The following is a 22,932-nucleotide window of genomic DNA, read 5'->3' on the forward strand; positions in this document are numbered from 1 at the left end:
CTATGAGTGGTTGCTTTTACTTTTTTTTTAGGCAGCATATTACTGTTATCAAGTGCATAATTTGAATTGAGCCACATCCAAGTGTTTATAGCGGGCACAATTAGGTTATAGCTGAAGGCAGTGGGGAAGTATGGTGTTCAGTGGGGGAGAGGATGTGGCACTATGGCCAGAGCTGTCGAATTTGGAACTGGGGAACCGGGTTCAGCCTTCATGACCAGTCCACCAGACCACTCTACTGAGGGAGCACATACCCATGCTAGACCTTAGAAGGCCCCACTAGACCTTAGAAGGCTTGATGTCTTAGCACAAGCAGGTGTACCCTAGTGGTGTCAATTGTGGGTTAACCTTGAAGGCCTGTCCACCACAATCCATACTGAAGTTAATCTCCAGTCTTGCGGGCAGGCCTACGAAGTAGCACACCCTAGAGCAACAGTGATCCAGTTGCTGTGACTCTGTCACTGAGGTCACATGAACCTTGAGCAGGTTAGGGTGATGCGAACGGTGTGACCGCACTGGGTACCTATTTCGGGTGGGTGCGTAGTGTTTGCAAGTATATTATGGTTTAAAAAAAACTTGCTGCCTCCTTCCTGGCCTCCAGCAATTTTCAGAAACAATAAAAATGTCATGATAACTTCAGTGATTAATGTTCTTCCTAGAGAGAGATCGGAGTTTTGTCAAGTGGAAGGGTTGACTCCTGGAAAGGTAGCACAGAGGGTTAATGTACCTGCTGCAAAGAACATGTACCATGCAGATCACAAAGTGCACTGCTTTAATGGGGGGACCATGATGAATGGTCATATAATGTCAGCTGTAGATGATGGCTCCCTGAACAGTGTCATGTATGTGCATGTTTGCATTGTGCCGAGGGGATTACCAGGTAATTATTCACACAGCTCTCTGATGGATGTCACATGCGGTTTTTCTGAGTCCCCAGATAGATCATGCAGTCTGTGTGTTCTCTTTTGTACTGCCAGCCACCGGTGTATTCAACTGTGTAGCCTTGGACCGTGTCATGTATGTGCATGTAACTTGCATGATCGAGGTAACTATTAGCGGCGATACTACGTGTCTCTCGGATCTCTTTCAAGTGCTCGCCGTCCTTTCTCCCCAGCAAACCCCCTCCCAGGAGCGGCAATCTGAGGGATAGCCCCGGGTGCCACAAGCTCTAGCTACGCCTCTGTGTATGTATGTATGTGCTTATTTATTTTTTTACACATTACAAATCCTGTTATGGATCATTTTGCACTGGAGTGTCAGTCTAAAAGATACCAAGGGGAAATTTACAGCCTTTAAATAAACAATGAAATTACCTACATTTACAACTGCATTTCACACATTATTTGTTTTTTTAATAAAGGTATGTTACGTGAATGTCTGCAATCACAGAATTTTGATTAAGTACTAGAGTATGGATCGGTAGCGTGTCATGTAGCCTAGCGCAAGGAAGGAAATGGCCTACCTGGATGCTGTTTGAATTACAAATTTGAGCAATAATCATGGTTTGGTGGGCCCCCCCGGCCCCTGGTCGCCAGTGCCACTGCACCAATGGGAAACTAATCCCCTGGCCTGGATTCAAGCCCAGGTTCCAAAGTCACCAGCTTTGCCACTAGACGCATGATGGCAGACACCTCTTTATAGTATGAAAGAGTCTTGCCCAGTGTGTAATTTAAATTGAGCCACATCCAGGTGTTTATAGCTGGCAACAATTGGGTTGCAGTTGAAGGCAGTCTGAGTTTTTCTCAGTGGGACAGTATGGTGTTCAGTGGGGGAGATGATGTGGCACTATGGCCAGAGCTGCTGAATTTCGAACTGGGGAACCAGGTGCACCCTTAATAACCAGTCCGCCAGACCACTCTCCTGAGAGAGCACTATCTCATGCTAGACCTTAGAAGGCTTCGCAAGACATTAGAAGCCCCGGTGTCGTAGCACCAGCAGGTGGACCCTAGCATGACAAGTGTAGGTTAACTTTCAAGGCTTGTCCACCAATATTCATACTGAAGTTCACCGCCAGTCTTGAGGGCAGGCCTATGAAGCAGCACACCCTAGAACAACAGTGACCCTGTCACTGAGATCACAGGACCCTTGAGAAGGACCAGCTCTAGGGCGGTGCAACCGGTGTGACTGCACCAGGTACTGACTTTAGGTGGAGGCATCATTTTTGCAAGTTTATTATGGTTTTAAAAGCGCTTGCTGCCTCCTTCCTGGCCTCCAGCAATTTTCGGTAACAATAAAAATGTCATGATGACTAATTGTTCTTCGTAGAGAGAGATCGGAATTTTGTCTAATGGAAGATTTGACTCATGGAAAGGTAGCTCAGAGGGTTAATGAACCTGCTGCAAAGAACATGTACCATGCAGATCACAAAGTGCACATAATGTAAATAGGCCAATGGGCTACTGCTTTTGTCGGAGATATTCTTTTGTTACTTGCAGTTTATAAGTTAAAATCCTAACATAGAACAGTGAGCTATTAACTGTCATCTACTCCGCAGCAACACAAGTCACATTTTTTATTAACTTTTGATACGTTTGAGCTACAAACAATTTATTAGTTTAAATGGTCAGATCATGCTGCAGATCTTGCATTATGAGGCAAATATGGCAGAGCCATTATTATTTAGAAAACATTTGCAAACTAGGATTTTTAGCCATTCATGTTTGAACTGCTGTTGTGGAAAAGGGAGAAGTGCTGATGACAAACTCCATGGCTCGGAGACAAATGGCTTGTGCTTTTTATCGTATTTGGGGACATTCTGTGATATTCTGTGATTAGTATATCCCACTTTGTGAATACATTTTACTGTCAGTAACTCATTATAACCTTAAATAATCATGTGTATCCATTGGTTGATAAAACTGGGCAGTGAAACCAAACAAATACAAAAAATTGGGTTGTTTGCGCATTCTGGCCACACCTCTGGCTCCGCCCACTGATCCAATCCTTGGGTTATTCCCGCCCTCTGATTCTCCGCCCACAGTTCCCCTACTTTTTTTCCCCCCACTTCGACCACTGATATATCGTGTTGCCGGATAGTGGGAACACCACACCAGTATAAAGTACCATACCTATGATATTATAAATTCCAATAAACTGTTGACTAGCTGGTAGCCCACTGTACAACCGAATTAATGAGTCATTATCACACTGTTAACAGGCACAGGGGTCTCTGTCTGCAGAGGCACGGCTGGGCTCTCACTGTCTACACAGATTTGGGTGGTAGAAGAATAAATTGGTTAAATTCATGTTTCATGCTCGACATTTCATTTTTTAGTGTTCTCTGTAGGAATGTTATGTTATGTTAATAGTATTTATAACGCGCACAGTTGCCCCAGCTAAGGGGCGTCCTGGCGCGTGACAAGATATAACACAACAGACACTAACCAGAAGAACAGAGACAGAGGGATGAATTAAAACAAAAAAGTTTTTAATGATTTCCGAAACAACAGAAGATCATCAATTGCGCGGAGCTCAAACGGAAGCGAGTTCCAAAGCGCTGCAGCTTTTATCCGGAAAGAGCGCCCACCAACTCGGCACAGCTTGAACCTCGGAACTACTGCAAGCGCTTGACCCGAAGATCTTAACGAACGGGTCGGTACATAGCCGGACAAGAGATTCGAAAGGATCTGGGGAGCGGATCCTTTCAAAATTTTAAAAGCCAAACATAAAACTTTAAAATGAATTCTCGACTTAATCGGCAGCCAATGTAATGCTCAAAGAGTGCTAGAAACCGAGCATGACCTAGGCAAGCCGACAATGGCTCTAGCAGCGACATTTTGAACGCGTTGAAGGCGAACAATTTCTGCCTGATTACTCCCTATCAGAAGCGAACTGGCATAGTCCAGGCGAGATAAAACTGTTGCCTGGACCACCATCTGCCTGGTAGGGGGGTCAAAAAACTTAAGGACAGGCCTTAAGCCCCGAAGGACTCCAAAACAGCATGCTGCGGTTTTCTTGGTGTGCCCCACAAAGCTGAGAGTAGAGTCCAACCATACTCCCAGATTTCTCAGCTCCATAACCGGAGTTGGAGCCACACCAAGTTCCGGCGGCCACCATCTGTCCCCCCCAGAGATCCCTTCCCTTCCCGACGATCATAACCTCGGTCTTCTTAGCGTTAAGCTGGAGGCAGTTGGTAGTCATCCAGCTAGCCACCTCCCTCAGCTCGTTCTGGAACCTGGGGGCGTCCACATCGGCATCCCCACTGATAGTAACCGCCAGCTGAGTGTCGTCAGCATATGAGACCATATACATGCCCCATTGTTTGACGACATCAGCCAGCGGTCTAACGTAAAGATTAAATAAGGTGGGACTCAGTGAGGATCCCTGCGGCACCCCCAGGTCCAGAGGATGGAATTTGGACTGATATGGAGGTGTAGCAACGCAAAAAGACCGATTGTCGAGAAAGTAACGGAACCACTGTAGGGCCGACCCCATAACGCCAATCTCCTCCAAACGGTGCAGAAGGATACTGTGCGAGACAGTATCAAAGGCGGCGCTCAGATCTAACAGCACTAGCGCCGCCGTCTGTCCCTGATCCAGCACCGAACGCAGATGTTCAACTATGGCGAGAAGGGCAGTCTCCGTGCTATGCCCAGCCCGGAACCCATTCTGGGTATCATCCAGAATGTTAGCTCGAGTGAGATGGTCGGTGAGAGCCTGATTAACATGAGCTTCCATCAGCTTGGCCGGCCAAGGGAGCAACGAGATGGGGCGGTAATTCTCCAGTCTTAAAGCGTCCAAACTTGGCTTCTTCAAAATAGGAGAAACCACTGCCCGCTTCCATTTGATTGGGACCGTGCCCGTAGCCAGCGAGATGTTAATCAAAGAGCAAACTGTAGGGCGTCCCACAAAGGACTGGTTCCTAAACAGAGCAGGACAGATCGGATCCAGAGGTGAGCCAGATTTAACCTTCTGAGCCAGTATGTCAAAAGCCTCAGGTAGAAGCTGCGGAAGAGAATCCAGCATGGGAAAGGCAGGGACAACCACCAAAGCCTTCTGGGAGGGTCCCGTACCAGGAAAAGCACGGTAGATGCCCTGCACTTTCTCCAAAAAGAAAGATGCTAAGGCTTCACAGTGCGAGGTAGAGGCCATAACTGGAGAGGTAGTGCGCTTGGACAACAGATCCTTGAGCGCTTTGAAAATGGTTTTAGATGGATTTGGGCTGTTACGGAATTCCAGAGAGTAGAACGTCGCACGAGCTCTACATATGGCACGGTGATAGGTCTTAATTGAGGCCAGATACAACGCTTTCTTAGCCGTGTCATAAGATCTCCGCCATTCTCTCTCGGCACGCCTACAGTTCCCTTTCAGTGCACGTAGTGCGCTGTCATACCAGGGGTTAGACTTTCTAGGACTAATTTTACTAGTCAGAATGGGAATCAGGGAGTCAAGCGCCCTGGTAATCCAATTACAGAACTGGTCATAGCCCAATTTAACATCATCCAAATATTCAGGCGGATCAATAGTCAGAGCAAGATGAAAATCCTCTAACCTAAGCTTACTCAAGCATCTTCTAGGGATTGATCGGGCTAAGGGAATTGGAATAATTCCAGGTGACAGAACCCGAATATCCACAAGAAAGTGGTCCGTCCATCCAAGGGGTGATACGGAAAGAATAGAGGCTTCCGTTAAGTTTGTAAAAAAAGGGTCCAATATATGCCCTCCTATATGGGTAGGTTGGGAGACTTTTTGGAACAACTGAAGTGCCTCAAGATCCGCAAGAAAATTACATACAGCCGGAGCACTCTGATTATCAAAATGGAGATTCAGATCTCCAAATATCGAAAAGTTGGCACAACCAATTGCCAGAGTGCTAACAGCGTCAGGGAAAGCCTCTCTAAACGCAACATCATTGCCTGGGGGGCGATAGACCACCATCCCCGAGATCGAATACTGGGGGCTAATCCCGATCTTAAAAGAAGCACTCTCACACCCAGCAATATGTAAAGCATTCCAGATGCAGGAGAAATTAGATTTCACCGCAAGTGCGATACCCCCCCTCTAGTAGGGCGATTAAGGGTGAAGATAGAGTATTCCGGAGGAAAGGCAAGGTTAATAATAGCTGCATCATCCTCCTGCAGCCAAGTTTCAGTGATAGCGAGAATATCCGGGGTCTCATCCTGCAAAAGGTCAAGGATATCTTGATGGTGTAATACCAATGACCTGACATTCAGGCTAAATATCCGCAGGGCGTTCGTCGAACTCTGAGAATTAACAGCAGCAGGCTTCTGGCGAATAGGAGCAGGAGGGGCCAAAGCCCAACCTTTACAAGCGCAGCAATAAGGGCCACTTAAAGGGTGGATATTAACCTGAATACATTTAGTGATGGTCGATCCAATGGACCGTAGCGCCTCATTGGAGTACGTAATCATCTTTCCACCCTAGCTACAAATACAGGCACACCCACCTGCAACGTCCCGCACGTCCCTAGCGCGGACGGGCGCAGACGGGCAGGACTCAGGCACGACTCCGGCTAAGCGACGGCGTCCCACTGCGCGGTACCGCTGCGCGGGAGGAAGCGGCTTTAAGTAGGCGTCCCGCGAGGCTAACCGAGCGCAGTAGCGCTCAAAATGGCACCCGCCAGAAAATACACTGCCCAAACCAATATGGCGTCCACCCTGGGGTATCCCCGTGACCCGGACCCACCAAAACGGCGGTGATCTGAACAATTTTACGTGCGGTAAGGGGGGGGAAGTTACCAACCTGATCCCAGCCTAAACACCGTTAAAATCAAGGGGAAAAAATGAAGCACCAAATCAAATAGAAAACAGGAAGAGTTAAAAAATGCAGTCGCTAGCAGCAGCGCGAGCGTAGTTCAACTGTGAAGAATACCTTGTCAGGCATCCCGCGAAGAGAAATCCGCCTTAAGTAGGCGTCCCGCGAGGCTAACCGAGCGCAGTAGCGCTCAAAATGGCGCCCGCCAGAAAATACACTGCCCAAACCAAAATGGCGTCCACCCTGGGGTATCCCCATGACCCGGACCCACCAAAGCGGCGGTGATCTGAACAATTTTACGTGCGGTAAGAGGGGGGGAAAGTTACCAATCTGATCCCAGCCTAAACACCGTTAAAATCAAGGGGAAAAAATGAAGCACCAAATCAAATAGAAAACAGGAATAGTTAAAAAATGCAGTCGCTAGCAGCAGCGCGAGCGTAGTTCAACTGTGAAGAATACCTTGTCTGCGATTTATGACTGGGTATCCTGGTGCTCTATAAAGTAATCATTTACTATGCCTTAAAAGTTAATACAATCTAATATGTAATGAAAAATGCTTTGTTTTGGCCTTTGTCTCCCAAATTTTCTTTGGGGGGGGGGGGGGGCCAAGTTCAACCCCCCAAAATCCCCCTAGTAGTGGTTACTCACTGCCCTTGCTCGCTACACACCATGTGGCGGCTGGTCTCACTTTCTTTGTTCTCTCCGATTCACTACTTGTGTCTATTTTTGGTGCTCTCTGAAAGAATGTCTATGAGTACATATGACTGGGTGGGTAACCTGAAGGTCATCATCTACTATTTACTGTGCTTTGAAAGTTGATACAATTTGAATATGTAATGAAAAATATGCTGTAAAACTCACTATCATGTGACCTGGCAACCATCTGTAATTTAAAATGTGAAGATGACACAAGGGGTGAATCTGTGGCGCTATCATTTTTCCGACCATTTACTTCTGTCACTCCCATCAGAGTACAGGAAGGGGGGCGGGGGGCTATATTTGGCTGCCCTTTATTGGGCATTTATGTGCTATTGAACTGAGACCTTTATTTGGAATAGCTTGTAGGCGCACCTCCTCCCGATGTCCAAGCCTGAGTGGGAGGCTCAACTACGGTGTCATTGTCACATGACTCCACCATGGTGGAGAGCTGCCTGGCAGAAACACACCCACCAGTTAAATCTGGTTAAACCGCCAGGCATGCCCTGAAATGAGGGGGAAGCCGGACTCGGAGTGGAGGAGGTCCATGCGGTAAGTCGTGAGGGGGTGACACCATGAGTTACCCGCACCGTGTGACACCAACCCTAGTGACGCCACTGCTCACAATGACTTTAAAATGCAGATGGGGCACATAGTAAGGATAAATTACTATGATTATAAGTCATTGTGAATATGTATTTCAATTAGAGACAATCTGAGTAAGCTACCAGAGGTTTGTTTTCCATTCCATTTCAAGGAACAATAGAAGGGGCTACTGATGATCCTTATACAGTTGGCTTGAGAGCTATAAAAGGTGCGGACAATGCTGAAAACAAAATAAAGTTAATTGTAGTACACTAGAAACTTTCTTGAGCCTAACACGTTTGAAGATGAGCATGCTTGATCCTTAGTGAGTTGCTTTACATGGAATACATTAGGATAATGTACACTTTGACTCTGGTCCAAGGTAAGTATGCTACCTCACTGAGCACAGGAACATTGTCACACAACCCTTGCTGGCATAGAGATTCGAAATAACAATTAGTTTTAGTGCCGCCCTTCAAGTGACCATTTTGTAAACAGGCCCTTATTTGCCAGTCCAGCTAATCTATGTATGGAGATCATGGAAGATTTAAGTACATAGTCCAATTCAACACAGACTCAGCCTCTTTGTCAATATTAGGCAGAGCATTTCCCTGAAACTACTGCTGCTGATGTGTTGGCAGAGATTCTGTGATTTTTGAATGATAAACAAATATGGATGATATGAGGCAGTCATTCAAACACAGGAGCACAAGGCAAAGCTTCAAGATGTTTACCATTCACACACAAAAAGGTGAGATGAGACGTTTCAAAGCTCCCGGAGATATTTATGAAAGAAAAGAAAGAACAAAACTAACACGGCAGCTACGTTCAGTATCCGAGTAAACACAGGACTGTCTGAATTGGGCAATACATATCCAGCAACATTGATAATTCAGCATCTAATCATGTCACCGCCTGCACAAGACCAGCGAAATAAAAAAAAAATCTAATTATTTTGTGGACCACAAAGCGACATATGTATCACAGATTAAATGTTTTCTTTTTTTGTAAAATAACTTTTTATTGAGGACAAGATTAGACATACTAGACATCATACAATCATGTACATTTGGAGTTTTATACTGGCGAAAAGTGGACAAGTTCAGTTCAAATAACTTTATTCGATTGTAAACGGAGCGGATTACCCCTTTGTAGGCAGAAAAGGTGTTCCAGTCCTGCTATACGCGGGCGATGCAGTCCGTATCTCAAGGACAGCAATCGGCCTTCAGACACTTTTAAACTCTTTCTTTGATTTTATGGAGTCTCGCGGCCTAAGTATTAACAATTCTAAGTCCTATGCCATGAAGATAGGCCTAGGGTCGCAAAAACCTAATCTCTTCAACATAAATGGGGAAAAAATTCCAACCACTAAAACCTTTTCATACCTCGGGGTTCTTCTCGATCACCAATTATCTTGGGGTCCTGCTGTTCTTAAGAAGAAGGGCGAGGTAACCCGTGTTAATGCAGCCATACTTGACTTCGCGAGAAAAATGGGCAATAGTCCGGTGGCTGCCTTACTTAAACTATACCAGGCCAAGAGTGTTGCCATTGCTTGTTATGGAAGCGAGCTCTGGGGCTACAGCCAGACGCAAGACCTGGAGGTTACAGAAAATAATTTTCTGAAGAAGTTACTGAGGCTGCCAAGGGGAACCGGAAACTTCTCGGTACATGAGGAGTTAGGTGTGCCCTACCTTAGCGACAGATTAGCAGTAAACCCCCTATTATGTTGGCTGAACTGCTGGTTAAATAATGATATACCTCTCACCCATGATATACTAAAAGAAGCTTTAACATGGGATGGAAGGTTTAAGGTTCCGTGGTTGAAGTACATCAAAGACCGTTTTACTGAAATAGGTCGGATGGACCGGTTTCTAACCCCAAATTCCATTACTAAACTAGATGCCCTCTTTGTGAAAAATACATTTATGACAACCAGGAATTTCGCCCGGGAAGAGGTTGAGCTCCAGAAAGACAGTGTTAGGAAACATGTTTTACTTAAAACCTGTCTACAAATGGAACCATATTTATCTTGGCCTATGTCTAGCTATGAACGTTACCTATTAACAAGGTTCCGTTTTGACTTATTTCATTACTTACTAGCGGTACCGAGTGGGGCCCATCGAGGTCAAGTGTTGCCAGCTTGCGGCTGCGACGGGAAGTCTCCGCAAGATCTGGCACACTTTTTATTTATTTGTCCTTATTACATAGTACCTCGGAGGCTATATTTAAAACCATGCCTGAAAGAACTGAAATTCACACAGATCAAACCAGCACTTTATTACCTTCAACTCCTGAAATGCGACTGCACTTTATTTGTATGCAGCTTTTTGAAACTAGCAATTACCTTCAGGAAAAGCATGGAGGGATAATTATGATGTTATTGTTGTTATGCATTTTTAATCTTTTTAACCTTGTTACAATTATTTATATTTTTAACATGTTTCGTTCTGCCTGTTATTCTTGTCTTGTATTGATTATGTACATTTCTGCTGTATAAATGAAATGGATGGTCTGATTTTAATTGTATGTTTATGAATTTTACTTTTATGATTGTAAGGTTTACAATCGAATAAAGTTATTTGAACTGAACTGAAGTGGACAACTAACCCGAGATCACATGCTAGTTACACACAGTTTGCATTAGACCCCCTTATAGCCAGCCATCTGGGTCAGTATCGTCCCAGTACCGTATGGGTTGTGGGCGATCACAAAGTCCTCCCCTTTAGTCATTCAATTTTTCCCAGATTTGCGTCCATTTAGTGGGAAACCCCCTGGATTCATATATAGTCCTGTCACCATGCACCAGTCTGTCTTTTCCCCACTCATCCAATGTCGGTGGTTCCTGCGCCCTTCATTTTCTTGCTATATTTCTTTTAGCAACCATCATTCCAAGTGTCACCCAAATTCTCTCTTTAGTATTCAAATCTGTTGGGCCCCAGATATTCAGGATACATCATTTAATGTTACAGTCGATTTTGTAGCCCATTACTCATTCCATACACACCGTTAACGCGGACCAGTATCTCTGAATGACCGTACACTCCCAGAGTATATGCATAAAAGTGCCTTCTTGTCAGCATCTCCTAAGGCATTCGGCCTCAGTGCCATACCCCATCCTTACCATCGTTGGTCCTGCTAGGTATATTCTGGGAATTATCTTCAATTGTACGACTCTGAGCCTAGAGGAGATGGCAGTCTCTCTAGAAGAGGCCAAAGCTTCAAGCCACTCCTCGTCCTCTAAACCAGTGACATCGTAGTCCCATTTTGTTCGAAGTCGGAGTAGAGGGTCCATCATATTATTGAGTTTTTTATATAATAGCAATATGGCTTTGTCTTGGAGATTCCCGTCCAAGACCCTATCTTCTAGCGGGGAGGATTCTGGTGGTGTTTCTCCCTTTTTTATCGCCGCAAGTAACGCGTGTCGGATCTGCAGGAACCTGAAATATTCGGTATTAGCCAGCTGATACTCCAATTGCAGTTGTATGAAGGGAATCACTTCACCCCCTTACATAAATCTCCCACCTTATAGATGCCTATCAAGTCCCAACGGTCAAATCCATGGGTATGTCTTAAATTGCCAAGTAGGTCGGTGTCCCAGTGTGATCTTACCCTCCCAGCCCAAGCTTCTTGTGGCTGCCTGCCACACTTGGACCACGTGTTCCGTAGGTCCCAACGGTTTCAGCTTAGCTGGATTAGTGTACAGTGTCCCTGCAAACCCTCCCCCGGGAGGAGCCATCTATCCATGTGAAATCCGGGTTCTCACTATGGCCTATATGTACACTGATTTATCGCGGTGAGTTGTGTCGCCCAGTAATATTTCTTAATGTCTGAGAGACCAATTCCTCCATCGTACCAACCTAATGTTAGCTTCTGAGTGGCAATCCTGGCAGGTTTCCCATCCCACAAAAGCTCTCTCAAGGCACTGTTTATGGCTTTGAAGTAGTCTGATCCGACCGGGTGCGGTGTGTTCTGCAAGACATACAAAAATCGAATAGGGCTGCACGCACCAATAGGAACAGTGGGAGCGACTTCCAGTGTAGGACATCACTCCTAAGTCGCTGTAATGGGGGCAGAAGATTGTGTTCATAAAAGTGAGCCAGGTCTTTAGAGACCCGGATTCCCAAGTATTTCAAATCCTTATCCGCTTCTGTGATAGTAAAGCCACTGGGCAATGAAGGCATCCCCCCACTAAGGACATAGATGACGGACTTAAACCAATTAATCCTGTACCCAGCAAATCTTCCAAACACTATGAAAATGTGCAATGTCCTATTTAGGGAGGCCGCCGGAGACGCCAAGTACAATAGAATATCATCGCCATACAGTGAAATACAGTCTTCCCTGTCCTCAGTCAACTTGAGCCCCCTGATAACTGGATCTTTTCGTATCCACATCGCTAGTGGTTCAAGTGTCAGGGCAAAGAGCAATGCGGAAAGGGGGCAGCCCTGTCTTGTACCCCTGCTGAGTTTGAAAGTGTGGTATTTTCTATTGTTGACAACTATTTGGGCATGCGGTTCCATATACAGGAGGCTGACCCACCCCATAAAACCCGGCCCAAATACCAGTTTCTTTAACACTGAGAACATATAGGACCATTCGATCGTATTGAACGCCATGGCTGCTTCAAGGGACACCACCATCGCATCCTCGCTGATCGTCTTGGCTCGGTCTAGCTCTTAATCTTCACAAATTAAGAGAGGAATTTCAGACTGGCATAAAGCCCGATTGATGAGGGTGCACTTATTTTGTGATTACAAGTATTAAGCGAGTAGCTAGTAATTTCGCCAATATCTTGGTTACCGCATTAAGCAGTGATATTGGCCTACACGAGGAACACATGCTCTTAGGTTTCCCCGTCTTATGGATGACCACTATCGTTGCCAACCTCTGGTCGCTGGGGAGCAAGCCCACTTCCTTACTCTCCTAAAACATTTTAGTTAAATAAGGTGCAACTTTACTCGGGGCAAGTTTATATAACTCAATGGGCAAGCCAATTGGGCCCGTTGCTTTACCAACTCGCAAGTCGTGTATAGCCTTTTCTACCTCAGCGCTTGTAAGTTCTAGTTCCATGTCCGACCATTCTTCGTCAGTAAGCATTGGCAACTAAATGTCTCTCAAAAAGGAATTTGCCTCCATGTCTGTGTGTTGCCTCTAGGACGCATAGATATCTTGATAATAGTGATCGCCTGCGGTTTGGTGAGTCTCTTACCGGACTCTACCACAAGTTCCACGACCACTCTATTTGCCTGTTACCTATGGTCTAGCCAAGCCAGTAGTTTCCCGGCCTTATCCCAGACTTCATAGATTCTGCTGAGCGTTGCCCTGTATTGTGCCTTGGAAGCGTCGGTGTACTCTTTTGTTTTTAACTGTAAAGCATGCCTCGTCTCATCTTAGTTCTCGTCTCGGAGATTTCCTTCCAGCTGTGATATATCTTGTACTAAACGCCCTAATTCTGCCTGTTTTTCTTTCTTGGACCCCACAATATGAGCTATAGCTGCACCTTATATGCCTCCCACAATGTCAGAGCTGAGTCTACCGAACCTTCGTTCTCTTGAAAATAGAGTTCAGTGTTACTTATCATACTCTCTTATCTGGGGGATCTTAAAATACCACGGGTTGACAGGAGCCGTCCTACCTATTTTGGGTTTGCCTCCCTCCATCAGGCACCAGATGGGCGAGTGATCCGATATATCCCTGGCGAGGTGGTTCACCTCTCTAATCCTTTCCATCTGATCTGCCGGTGTTACAATATAGTGTATCCTAGACATGCTTCGAGAAGAGCACCTGAGAAGAAAGTATACTGTTGTTCAATTGGATGGAGCATCCTCCATGTGTCCACAAGACCCATTGATTCCAGAAAATTGTGAATTTGTGTACGGGTAGGTGGCACATCTTTTGGGGGCCACCGATCTAAAGAATCATAGACAATTGAGTTAAAGTCGCCCGCGATCACTAGCCTACCCTCCAGTAGGTCGAGAAGAAGGTCGCCAAGATCTTTGAATGCTGGGGTCCTGAAGACCCGGCGATATGTAGGCTGAGACTAAGTTTAGCGTATGGCCCTCCCACGTCCCCGAGTTTGCCACAAAGCTGCCCAGTTTATCTGTCCATCTGCGGTCGATCGTCATTTGAAAAGTTTTCTGAAGCATTATACCCACACCCCTTGATCTGCAACCAAATGCAGAGTGCGCCACGAGTTTGAACCCCCATCTTGACAGTGCGTTACATGCATTCCCTAGTAAATGTGTCTCCTGTAGGAAAATAATCACCGGGGACTGCTGTTTTATGAATTGGAGCACTACTCCCCTTTTTATTTTGTCCCCCAGTCCGTTTACATTCCAGGACAACAGTCAATTTAAGTTCTTGTTTAGATGTTGACCCCATACTTGCTTAAAGTGAGTCTGCATTTTCAAGGAGAAACCCCAGCACGTCCCATCGCTATGTTCCATGTCTGTCCTCCACCAAACCCTGCCACCTGTAAATGTCACCTTGTCAATTTTACTAATTGTAGTCTCGCCAGTTTTTCGTCTGTTGTCAATCCTGTCCAAACTATTCTTGAACTGAACCAAAACTTCCCTTACCCCCCCGCCCCCTTCCTGTCACCAGAGTATTTAATCTGTTCTGTAGTGTGCTTGACATAACGTGTATCGGAGATTCTCAGTGACTGGAGTCCCACCCCCCTTGTTGCAATTAACTTCACCCTCCTCCCTGCTTCTCTGCATGGCGGTATTGGAACCTCCCGCCACCCCAAACTTGCAGAGTGCCTATCGCCCACCCCTGTAACTTGTGGTACCTGTGCCAACCCCACAACCGTTCGACAGCTACTTTAGAGAAATACTGGATCAATGTCCCGATGTACCCATCGACATCGTCGTTAATTGACATTATTCAGTTTCACACCTTCAATAAAGTTTCGCACTAGATGCATCACCCTCTCTTGTTTCTTACATGGAGGGTCGAGTTCGTACCGGCCCAGAGAAATTTTTTCTATGGGACATTTGAAAGTACAGTGAAGCATACAGACCAGTCCTTATTTGCTCCTCAACCGCCGTGGTCTCGCCCGGTGGAGATCTCGTCCCCTGTTCCCCTCGATGTGCCCCTTTGGCTTTGGTGATTCTTCTTCCCGGCCAGTTGCCAGCCATCCAGCCAATCCCATGCCTCTTCAGGGGTAACATAAAACCAAACCTTTCCCTCCGATTCCACTCTCAACTTGGCCAGAAGAGCATTGCGTATTTAATGTCTTTCTCTCACAGTGCGCTTTTGATTTCGAGGAAGCTGCGCTGCGGACGTTGTACCCTGAGGGTAAAATCTGGAACGCTGGAACGAAAGTCACTTTACGGTTTTTAAATTCAATTGGAGGTGTTGTGCGAGCAGTTTGTAATATGATGTCTCTGTCCCTGTAGTTGAAAACTCTCGCCACTATAGGCCTAAGGGGAGGGGGGAGGGGGGGGGGGAGGGGGACAAGGGGGTACCAGGTTTTGGCCTGCCTTAGGGCACTCTATGTGCTCTCTCGACTGTAAAGAATCTGGACAGTCTTGTGGGCTTTAGGTAAGTCGTGACCAGCTCCTCCACAAACAAGTCCAATGCCTGCCCCTCCGCGCGTTCTGGAACCCCCAAGTATTCGCACATTATTGCGCCTTGAGCGCCCTTCGTACTCATCCAGCTGGGCCTCCATCCTTTCACTGCGGGCCTGAATATTGTTCACCTTCTGTTGGAGAGTGGTCATATCTTTGACTAGGGATCCTGCACTCGATTCAACGTCCTTGAGTCGGTGTTCATAGAACGCATATCTGCTCTTATTAAAGAGACTTCTGAGGACACAATCCTGGACTCCAGTGACATTATCATCGTCGTGATGGCTGTCATTATATCGTGAAGGGTCAGCTCCTGAGCACCAGCAACTTCCAGTTGTTTCTCCGGCAGGACTTCTGTATCCCTGTCTTTGGGGCCCGTGCCCTTACCCCAAGCGTACTTATTCAGTTTGGCCTGCATGGAGGACTTGGTATTATGACCTCCGGCCATTTTTGATCCGTGCAGACCCCAGGTCAAGTTAGCGAAACCAGTCTGGTAGTTTCTTTATGTCACTGACTCAGTGCTTCAAGATTCTGTCCTCCCACGAGGACGACTCAGACGGTTATGCTGGCCACCACGTTCTGCTTTAGGCCATTTGAGCAAATCAACTATAAGAGTGTGTGGTTTCCCTCAATGTTGTACCAGCTCTTCTTCGGACGACAAGCCGCTGGAATAGCCCTGGTTCCTCTTTCAGAGCAGCCGGCTACTTCCCAGGCCCACTTGCCGCCGTTGTAGCCTCAGGACGAGAGAGCCCTCAGGCCAACACCACCACTTTGCTCCCTTCTAAATGCGGAAGAAAAGGCAGTCTTTCAGCAAAGCTGCAGAGCGGTGCCAGTTATGAATGACGCTGGAAGGGCAGAACTACAGAAGCCAGGTAGCGAGAAACAGCAACCCCAGTGTCTTCAATCAAAATCCCACTTGGCTGCCTGCTAGGAAGCGTCTTTGACCAGGTCGCCGAGACCGGTCACCAAACGCGCCTCTCACGACCCTCCAGCAGCGGTTTATTGTAGTTTATTGTAGTTGGATCTTCACCAAACACTTTGTGCTCACCAGGGCGCTCGTTTCTTCGATCGGGGGGAGCCGGACTTGTGTTTCCTCCGGGACAATGTGGAACGGGAGCAACTTAGTGGGTATCCCGCTCAACCGTTTAATTTGTAACAACTCCTTCTGGGCTTCAGGGTATATGCGGTCAGTGTCTAGGCCCCTTGCCGCCCCTAGATCTCCTATTCAGACGCAAGCAGCACGGGTCTCATAGCGCTGGTCTCGATCCGGCGATTTAAGCCACAGTCAATCCCTCTCAGAGCTGCTCCCCTTTCCGGTGCTACGCTCACCGGATTTAATGCGTCACCAGGGGCAGACGGGACTCAGGCACCAGCCTTCGCTGACCACGATCCAGGCCTCACTAGGCTCGTACGTGCCGCCAGTGGTTTCACTCACCACAACGCCGTAGGTCGATATTCACCCTGAGCGCCTGGACCAGTACGCCCCTCCCCTAAAGTCTGCGCAGCGTCTCCAGGCCAGCTGTGTCATCAAGTTGATCTCAGCCACCCCTTGCTCAACCCGCCCGGTTCTCGGCTCTAAATACTCTCGCTGGGTTCCATGGTATGAATCAGCTTCCGCAACGTCAGCATTCTCGGATCATTAGGCAAATTTCCTCTGGAATGGGTGTGCCTGGACGGAGCCGCCTCAAGGTGCGGCCATTTTAATCCGCGGTTGGCCATGCCCCCATCACAGATTAGAATTGATACTTTCTGCATGACAATCTGGAGCACACACAATGAGCTTGCAGAAAAATTTCACTCTAGGCTTATTGAAATGGCAGACGGTGTGATAAGGCATACTTTTACTAGGTGAAGCAACAATGCGATTGAGGGAATACTTGAATGAATATTAGCCACTGGTAACTGCTCGGGCTGTATTCCAGTCATTTGTTTTTCACATATAATATAACTCTAGACAGTGCCCCCCCTCCCCCCCACCGCTTTGCAAATCAGGACTGACCAGGCTCCTCATGAAACAGTCCATAAATGGCAGGCACGCTCTCCTATTTGAGCTACACCAATAAGGTGCAGCTTGAGTCCTTCAGCACTGTGAGCACATTTTAGGCCATACCCATCACACTTCGAGTATCAACTAAGACAAAAATCAAGGTGATGACTGGATATGCTTGAATTAATCTCAGCCACAGGCATTCGCTCAAGGCTGCATTGCAGTCCACTTTTTTTGACCCACCATACCACTAGACAGAGCCCTGTCTTATTCACACTGGGCAAAGAAACAATGGGTTGGAAGGCTACCCAGAGTGACTGCTATTAGTTGGAATATTTGCAAGCATTCCTCCCAACACCTCTGTGTGATTTAAGTGGCCAATGATATGCAGAGACATAATCCCTTACTCATTGTATCATAGGATCTGATCTAACCTGACTGACAAGGCCTAATCAGACTGAAACGTATCTTGGGCTGCTTGTGGTTCATTCTGGACCGGGCCCTGACTGGCAATAACATATGGACTTTTTCAATGATGAGCAGGGCCAGCAATAATTTGCATAAGGTGGCTCTCCGAGTGGCACACTGTGGCGATAAATGATGGGATTGAATCCCATTCAGAGTGATTGTCACAGGCACTTTAATCATCTCCTAACAGTATGCAAAATGAAGATTCTGTCGACCCTTGTATAAGCTATAGAGACAATACATACTAAGGAATGTTACTTTATGCGTAAGGTGGAGGGGAAGATTCATCGCACTATTTGCTCTTTAAAATCCATGGTCTCGATAGATGTGTTACGGCTAGAACTTAGATCAGTGAGCACTTACATAAGAGGACTAGCCGCCATTCTATGATGGTGTCACTGTATTCTGCATGCAAAGGAAAAGTCTCTAAGGAGTCTTAAGTCCATGGAATGCCTCACTTCTACTATAAAGGCCGCTCCGTTTTGTATCTAATGTTTTATCTGCACTTACGCACTTTTCACTGACTAGAACAGACATTCAGAATGAGCTATGTCCACCTCAAAAATATTTTTAAGCTTGCCATGGCAAAAGTATCATTAGAAAATGATATGGCTTTATGTAGAGTGAAACCTCGCTTCCAGTGTGTCACTCCATCATGTCCGGCAGCAGTTCAAGTGTATTTAAACTGGAACACAGGGTGAGAAGGTGTATAATGCTTACAGGTTAAAATCTTTACCTTTTAAAACTGTGATGGATTTATGGCAGAATGTAGTTTGGGAGGAAAGAATGTGTCCTTTATGTTATAATGGGTTTCAGACTATCAAACATGTTATATTGGTCTGTCCTGTTATAAGGCTCCATCAACAAGGATTCTCAAAACGATGTTTTAAAATTACAACTGTTAAACCTGCTATGGGGATGATCAATTCTCCTGTCAATTAATTAATGTGATGTAATATTTGTAACTTGTTTTGCTCCTTTTTACAGCTGTATTAATGGATGTATTTTACATATTGTAGATCTCATTGTCAGATCTAAATCCCCAATAGAAAACCTTGATGAAAAATGATGGGTTTTAATTCAATCAGAGTGAATAGCAGTAGTTAAACTCTTTGAAAGCGTTCCTCCATTCAAAATTGGAATTTTCAGTGTAACGTTTACTAGGGACGATTCACTTTTATGCTTCAATAGTTCAAGATTTTCCCCTGTGAAAACGAGCATACTCACACAAATTTTGCTTGTACTTTAAGTTTAGAGTGAAATCTTTTTAGGATTGGCAATGGCAACAGTATGGGGAGAATAAGGAGAAAGGTGGTGTATAGAGGATTGTGGGGAATGTGTCAACAGCACATTATCATGAGTCTTCTATCACTACTCTTCATACTTCTCATATCAGTGATAATGAACGATATGTATGTAGTAAGTGAAACAGCACGCACCATGAGAATTTTATCCATGTAGAATTCTTTGCCAGGACTGCCGTCATTGTACTTGGTATCGATGGCGAAGCACAGGAAAAGGACATCGACGACCATCTCGTAGATGGACAGGAAGCAGTGGGCGACCAGGAAGGCAAAAAGGCAGACTATGATGAGCGGCAGTACCCACACAGTGTAGTCGCGCTGGGAGTTCAGCAGCATAACCCCTGCTAATCCAGTGCTGCATACTATCAGAATCTGTAGGAGGGTGTCAAACATGACAGGCAATTAGTACAGTGAACTTATCAAAAACATAATTCTTAATAGGGAACACCGGATTGAACAGGACATTGGTACTTGCAATGAAAGATGGTCTTTAAAATACGGAATTACTCCTTCTGTGCCCTCCACATGGCTAGCTCTATCTAGATTTCCAAAGCTCTGGCGAGGACACTGTACAGCCAACACCTGGTTCTGAATCCCTGATCCACCCACCACCAGGTGCCTACAATCTAAAATGTTATGTCTTTGTCTACCCAATGTAACAGTCTTATTTGTACAGCTTTGTAGTGTGGTTAGCTGTCTAGGTAAGAACAAGGGGAAATGGACAGGAAAACGTCAGAGTCATGTACAAAACACCTCTTGAATTGCATATATTATGTTCAAATTAACATTTTAGCACACAGAGTATATTGCAGCTTCCAGAAGAAACATGTCAACAATATTTGAAATCGCAACCTCCGAACACACCACCAAGACCAACTTCCACAACTGCATGACAGACGTCAACTGGATGAAGGACAACTGCCTGAAGCTCAACTCGGACAAGACAGAGGTACTGATTTTTGGAAACAAAAGCTACACATGGGATGCATCTTGGTGGCTCTCAGAACTCTGATCAACTCCTACCCCCACTGACCATGCTGGGAACCTAGGCCTCATTCTGGACAACAAGTTAAATATAACAACTCAGGTCAACTCCGTCTCCTCCTCCTGCTTCTTCATCCTCCACATGCTTCATAAGATAGTCAAATGGCTACCCCTAAGCTCAAGACACACCATCACCCAGGCCCTCATCTCCAGCCGACTGGACTAAGGCAATGCTCTCTAAGCAGGGATCGCAGCTCACCTCCTGCTCCGACTACAAAGCATACAAAAAGCCATAATCAGACTCGCCCTGGATCTCCCTAGATGAACCCTCATCACACCCTACCGAAGGGAACTCCAAGGGCTCCCTGTACAGAAAAGATGCCAGTTCAAGCTCCTGACCCATGCTTTCATGGCCCTACACAACTGCAGACCAACCTACCTGAACCACCGCCTGAACTTCCAACAGCCCACCAGACACCTCTGTTCCGCATCCCTTTCTCTAGCCCTCACCCCAGTATCCCCGACATAGCAGATGCGGAGGTTGCTCTACAAATCTACTGACAGAATGAATGCAAGGGCGTTACGCAAGTGGTTATTTGACTAACACAAGATCTTAAATAGTTGTGATGCACCCTGATGCACTGACTTAAGGAAATCATGTGAAGCATAGGAGTGGAAAAAGATACGTGCAAACGTCAGCTTAAGAGTCCGCTGCTTAAAATGTTTTTAATGATAACTTATGGGGGCAATGTATACTACACATTTATCAGATGATGTTCCTTGCAATGCATTCTGTTATAAGTGACGACAGTCAACACCCTAAATATTAACGTATTTTTTCTGACTGGACTGTCTGCCTAAGATCCTACATCCCTAACCCTTTGTGAGAGACTGTCAATTGATAGAATGTTTTGCTTACCTTGCCAAGGAACAGCACAAAATCTCCAACAGTATTGATGGTGGCCACCCGCAACACATTCTCCACCAGAATGATGAAGGCATCCTTAGCTGATGTGCAGAAGTTGGTGCTGTTGATGGCGGTGGCTGTATATGCATTCTGGAATAAATATTACCACTGTTAGACAAACCAGAACATAGGAAGAATATCCAAGTGGGCTTATTTACAAATTGGATTAAATTGTTCTAAACGTCATAAAGCACAATAATGGGCCAGTAAATGAGATATGCAACGTATTACATGAGAAAATTAAAAGATCAGGACAAGTCATTTTTTTCCCTTTTCACATCCCAGCACCACCATGGGCCCTCTTATATGCAGAGAGAATTTGCAGCAATGGAAATCATTTATTGTTCAGAGTTTTCAAACAATTACTGCACAAAATTAAAAGTCGCGCATCAAATTCAAAACCAAGTAATCACCGGCACTCACAAGAAACACATTAAGAAGTCATTAGTTCTTGTCAAAATTGCCAGATTTTTAACATTTAATTGGTTGACATAAAAGTAATCATTTAGCAACTATGTAATTCCTCATAAAAAAAATCTTCAACCCTGACAAGTTATTTACTTTTGAGAAGCATGCTTATTGCTACACTTGTACTTCAATATTCACATTTTTTTCATTGGCAAATTATTGAATACATTCATATATGTAAGTCGACAAAAACAGTTAGATCAAAACATCAAAATTAACCAGCAATCAAGCAGCAAAATAGGCTATGAACACCAATAGTATCAAAAGTGGTGCAATAATGTGCTGTCGTCGTCTAGAAATGGGACACCAAAATATAAACATTTTAAGTTACCAAGAAAATTAATAAAAGCTGAAGCAATGCAGAAACCTATTAGCATTTTGCAGTCTTACCTGATTTAAGTAACTGAGGCACTTTTCAAGGCACCATAGGCAGCAGATGCAGGATTTCAGCATGCAGCGGGCGCATGCGTTTTCCTAGAGATAAAATAAAAATTATAATCCGTAAAAAAGATCAATACAAAAAAAAAAATCACAAATGAGTAAGAGCTAAATCAACGGCTGTATAACTGCATTGCTTGTGGTCCCTTATACCGTTTCTGAACGAAACATCAAGCTATATACTTCCATCCAGCAAACTTTCTTCTGTCGAAATGCCAGAAGAGAGAATGACAGTGTATTTAGCTCTGTTAATTAAGGGTTAATTTCCTTACCCAGAGTCCAACAGAAAATGTTAGCTTACCCAGTGTCCAACAGAAAATGTCAGCTACATAAACCTCTATCCCTATAGCAGTATGAATCTCTGCTCTTTTGGGAGATGCAGTTCCAACATCTTGAGATGTGAGAACCAGAGCTAGAGTGCCCACCCTGAGCAATAAGCACTAGAGAACTATGGATAATGCTCTTGAACTTCAGTAAGACTGTTAATCTTTAAAACACAAGGAAGTTTATGAAGAAGAATTCGCAAATAGTTCATCACCAAAGCACCTAGTGCATTTCATAGCCATTGTTGAGTGATTTAGCACTGTGCCTGGTGGAAATGAGAAAATTCAAAGATTTTAAAACACCTAATAGGAGACAACAGGACCACAAATCATAAAATCAGCTCGATCTATCTGCCGCTAAATTTGTTACTCCGAGATCAGCTGCGATAAGGAAGATGTAGTTTGAAGTCCTATTTGCTCTCTCTGGCTG

At 45.3% G+C, this 22,932-nt stretch overlaps 1 protein-coding gene across 2 annotated transcripts in view; it reads right to left on the minus strand.

The window, feature by feature from the left end:
• Positions 1-22,932, minus strand: part of SLC44A1 (solute carrier family 44 member 1) — a 419,880-nt gene that overhangs the window by 12,631 nt on the left and 384,317 nt on the right. For both annotated transcript variants that reach the window (XM_085641304.1, XM_085641303.1), the window contains exons 12-14: positions 22,132-22,215; positions 21,226-21,363; positions 19,458-19,694 (exon numbers count right to left, since the gene is read on the minus strand). In XM_085641304.1, the coding sequence (XP_085497430.1) occupies positions 19,458-19,694; positions 21,226-21,363; positions 22,132-22,215 (459 nt within the window). The remainder of the gene's footprint in view (positions 1-19,457; positions 19,695-21,225; positions 21,364-22,131; positions 22,216-22,932) is intronic.

This window comes from Triturus cristatus, chromosome 2_2 (genome assembly GCF_964204655.1).
Source record: "Triturus cristatus chromosome 2_2, aTriCri1.1, whole genome shotgun sequence".
NCBI classification, from domain to species: domain Eukaryota; kingdom Metazoa; phylum Chordata; class Amphibia; order Caudata; family Salamandridae; genus Triturus; species Triturus cristatus.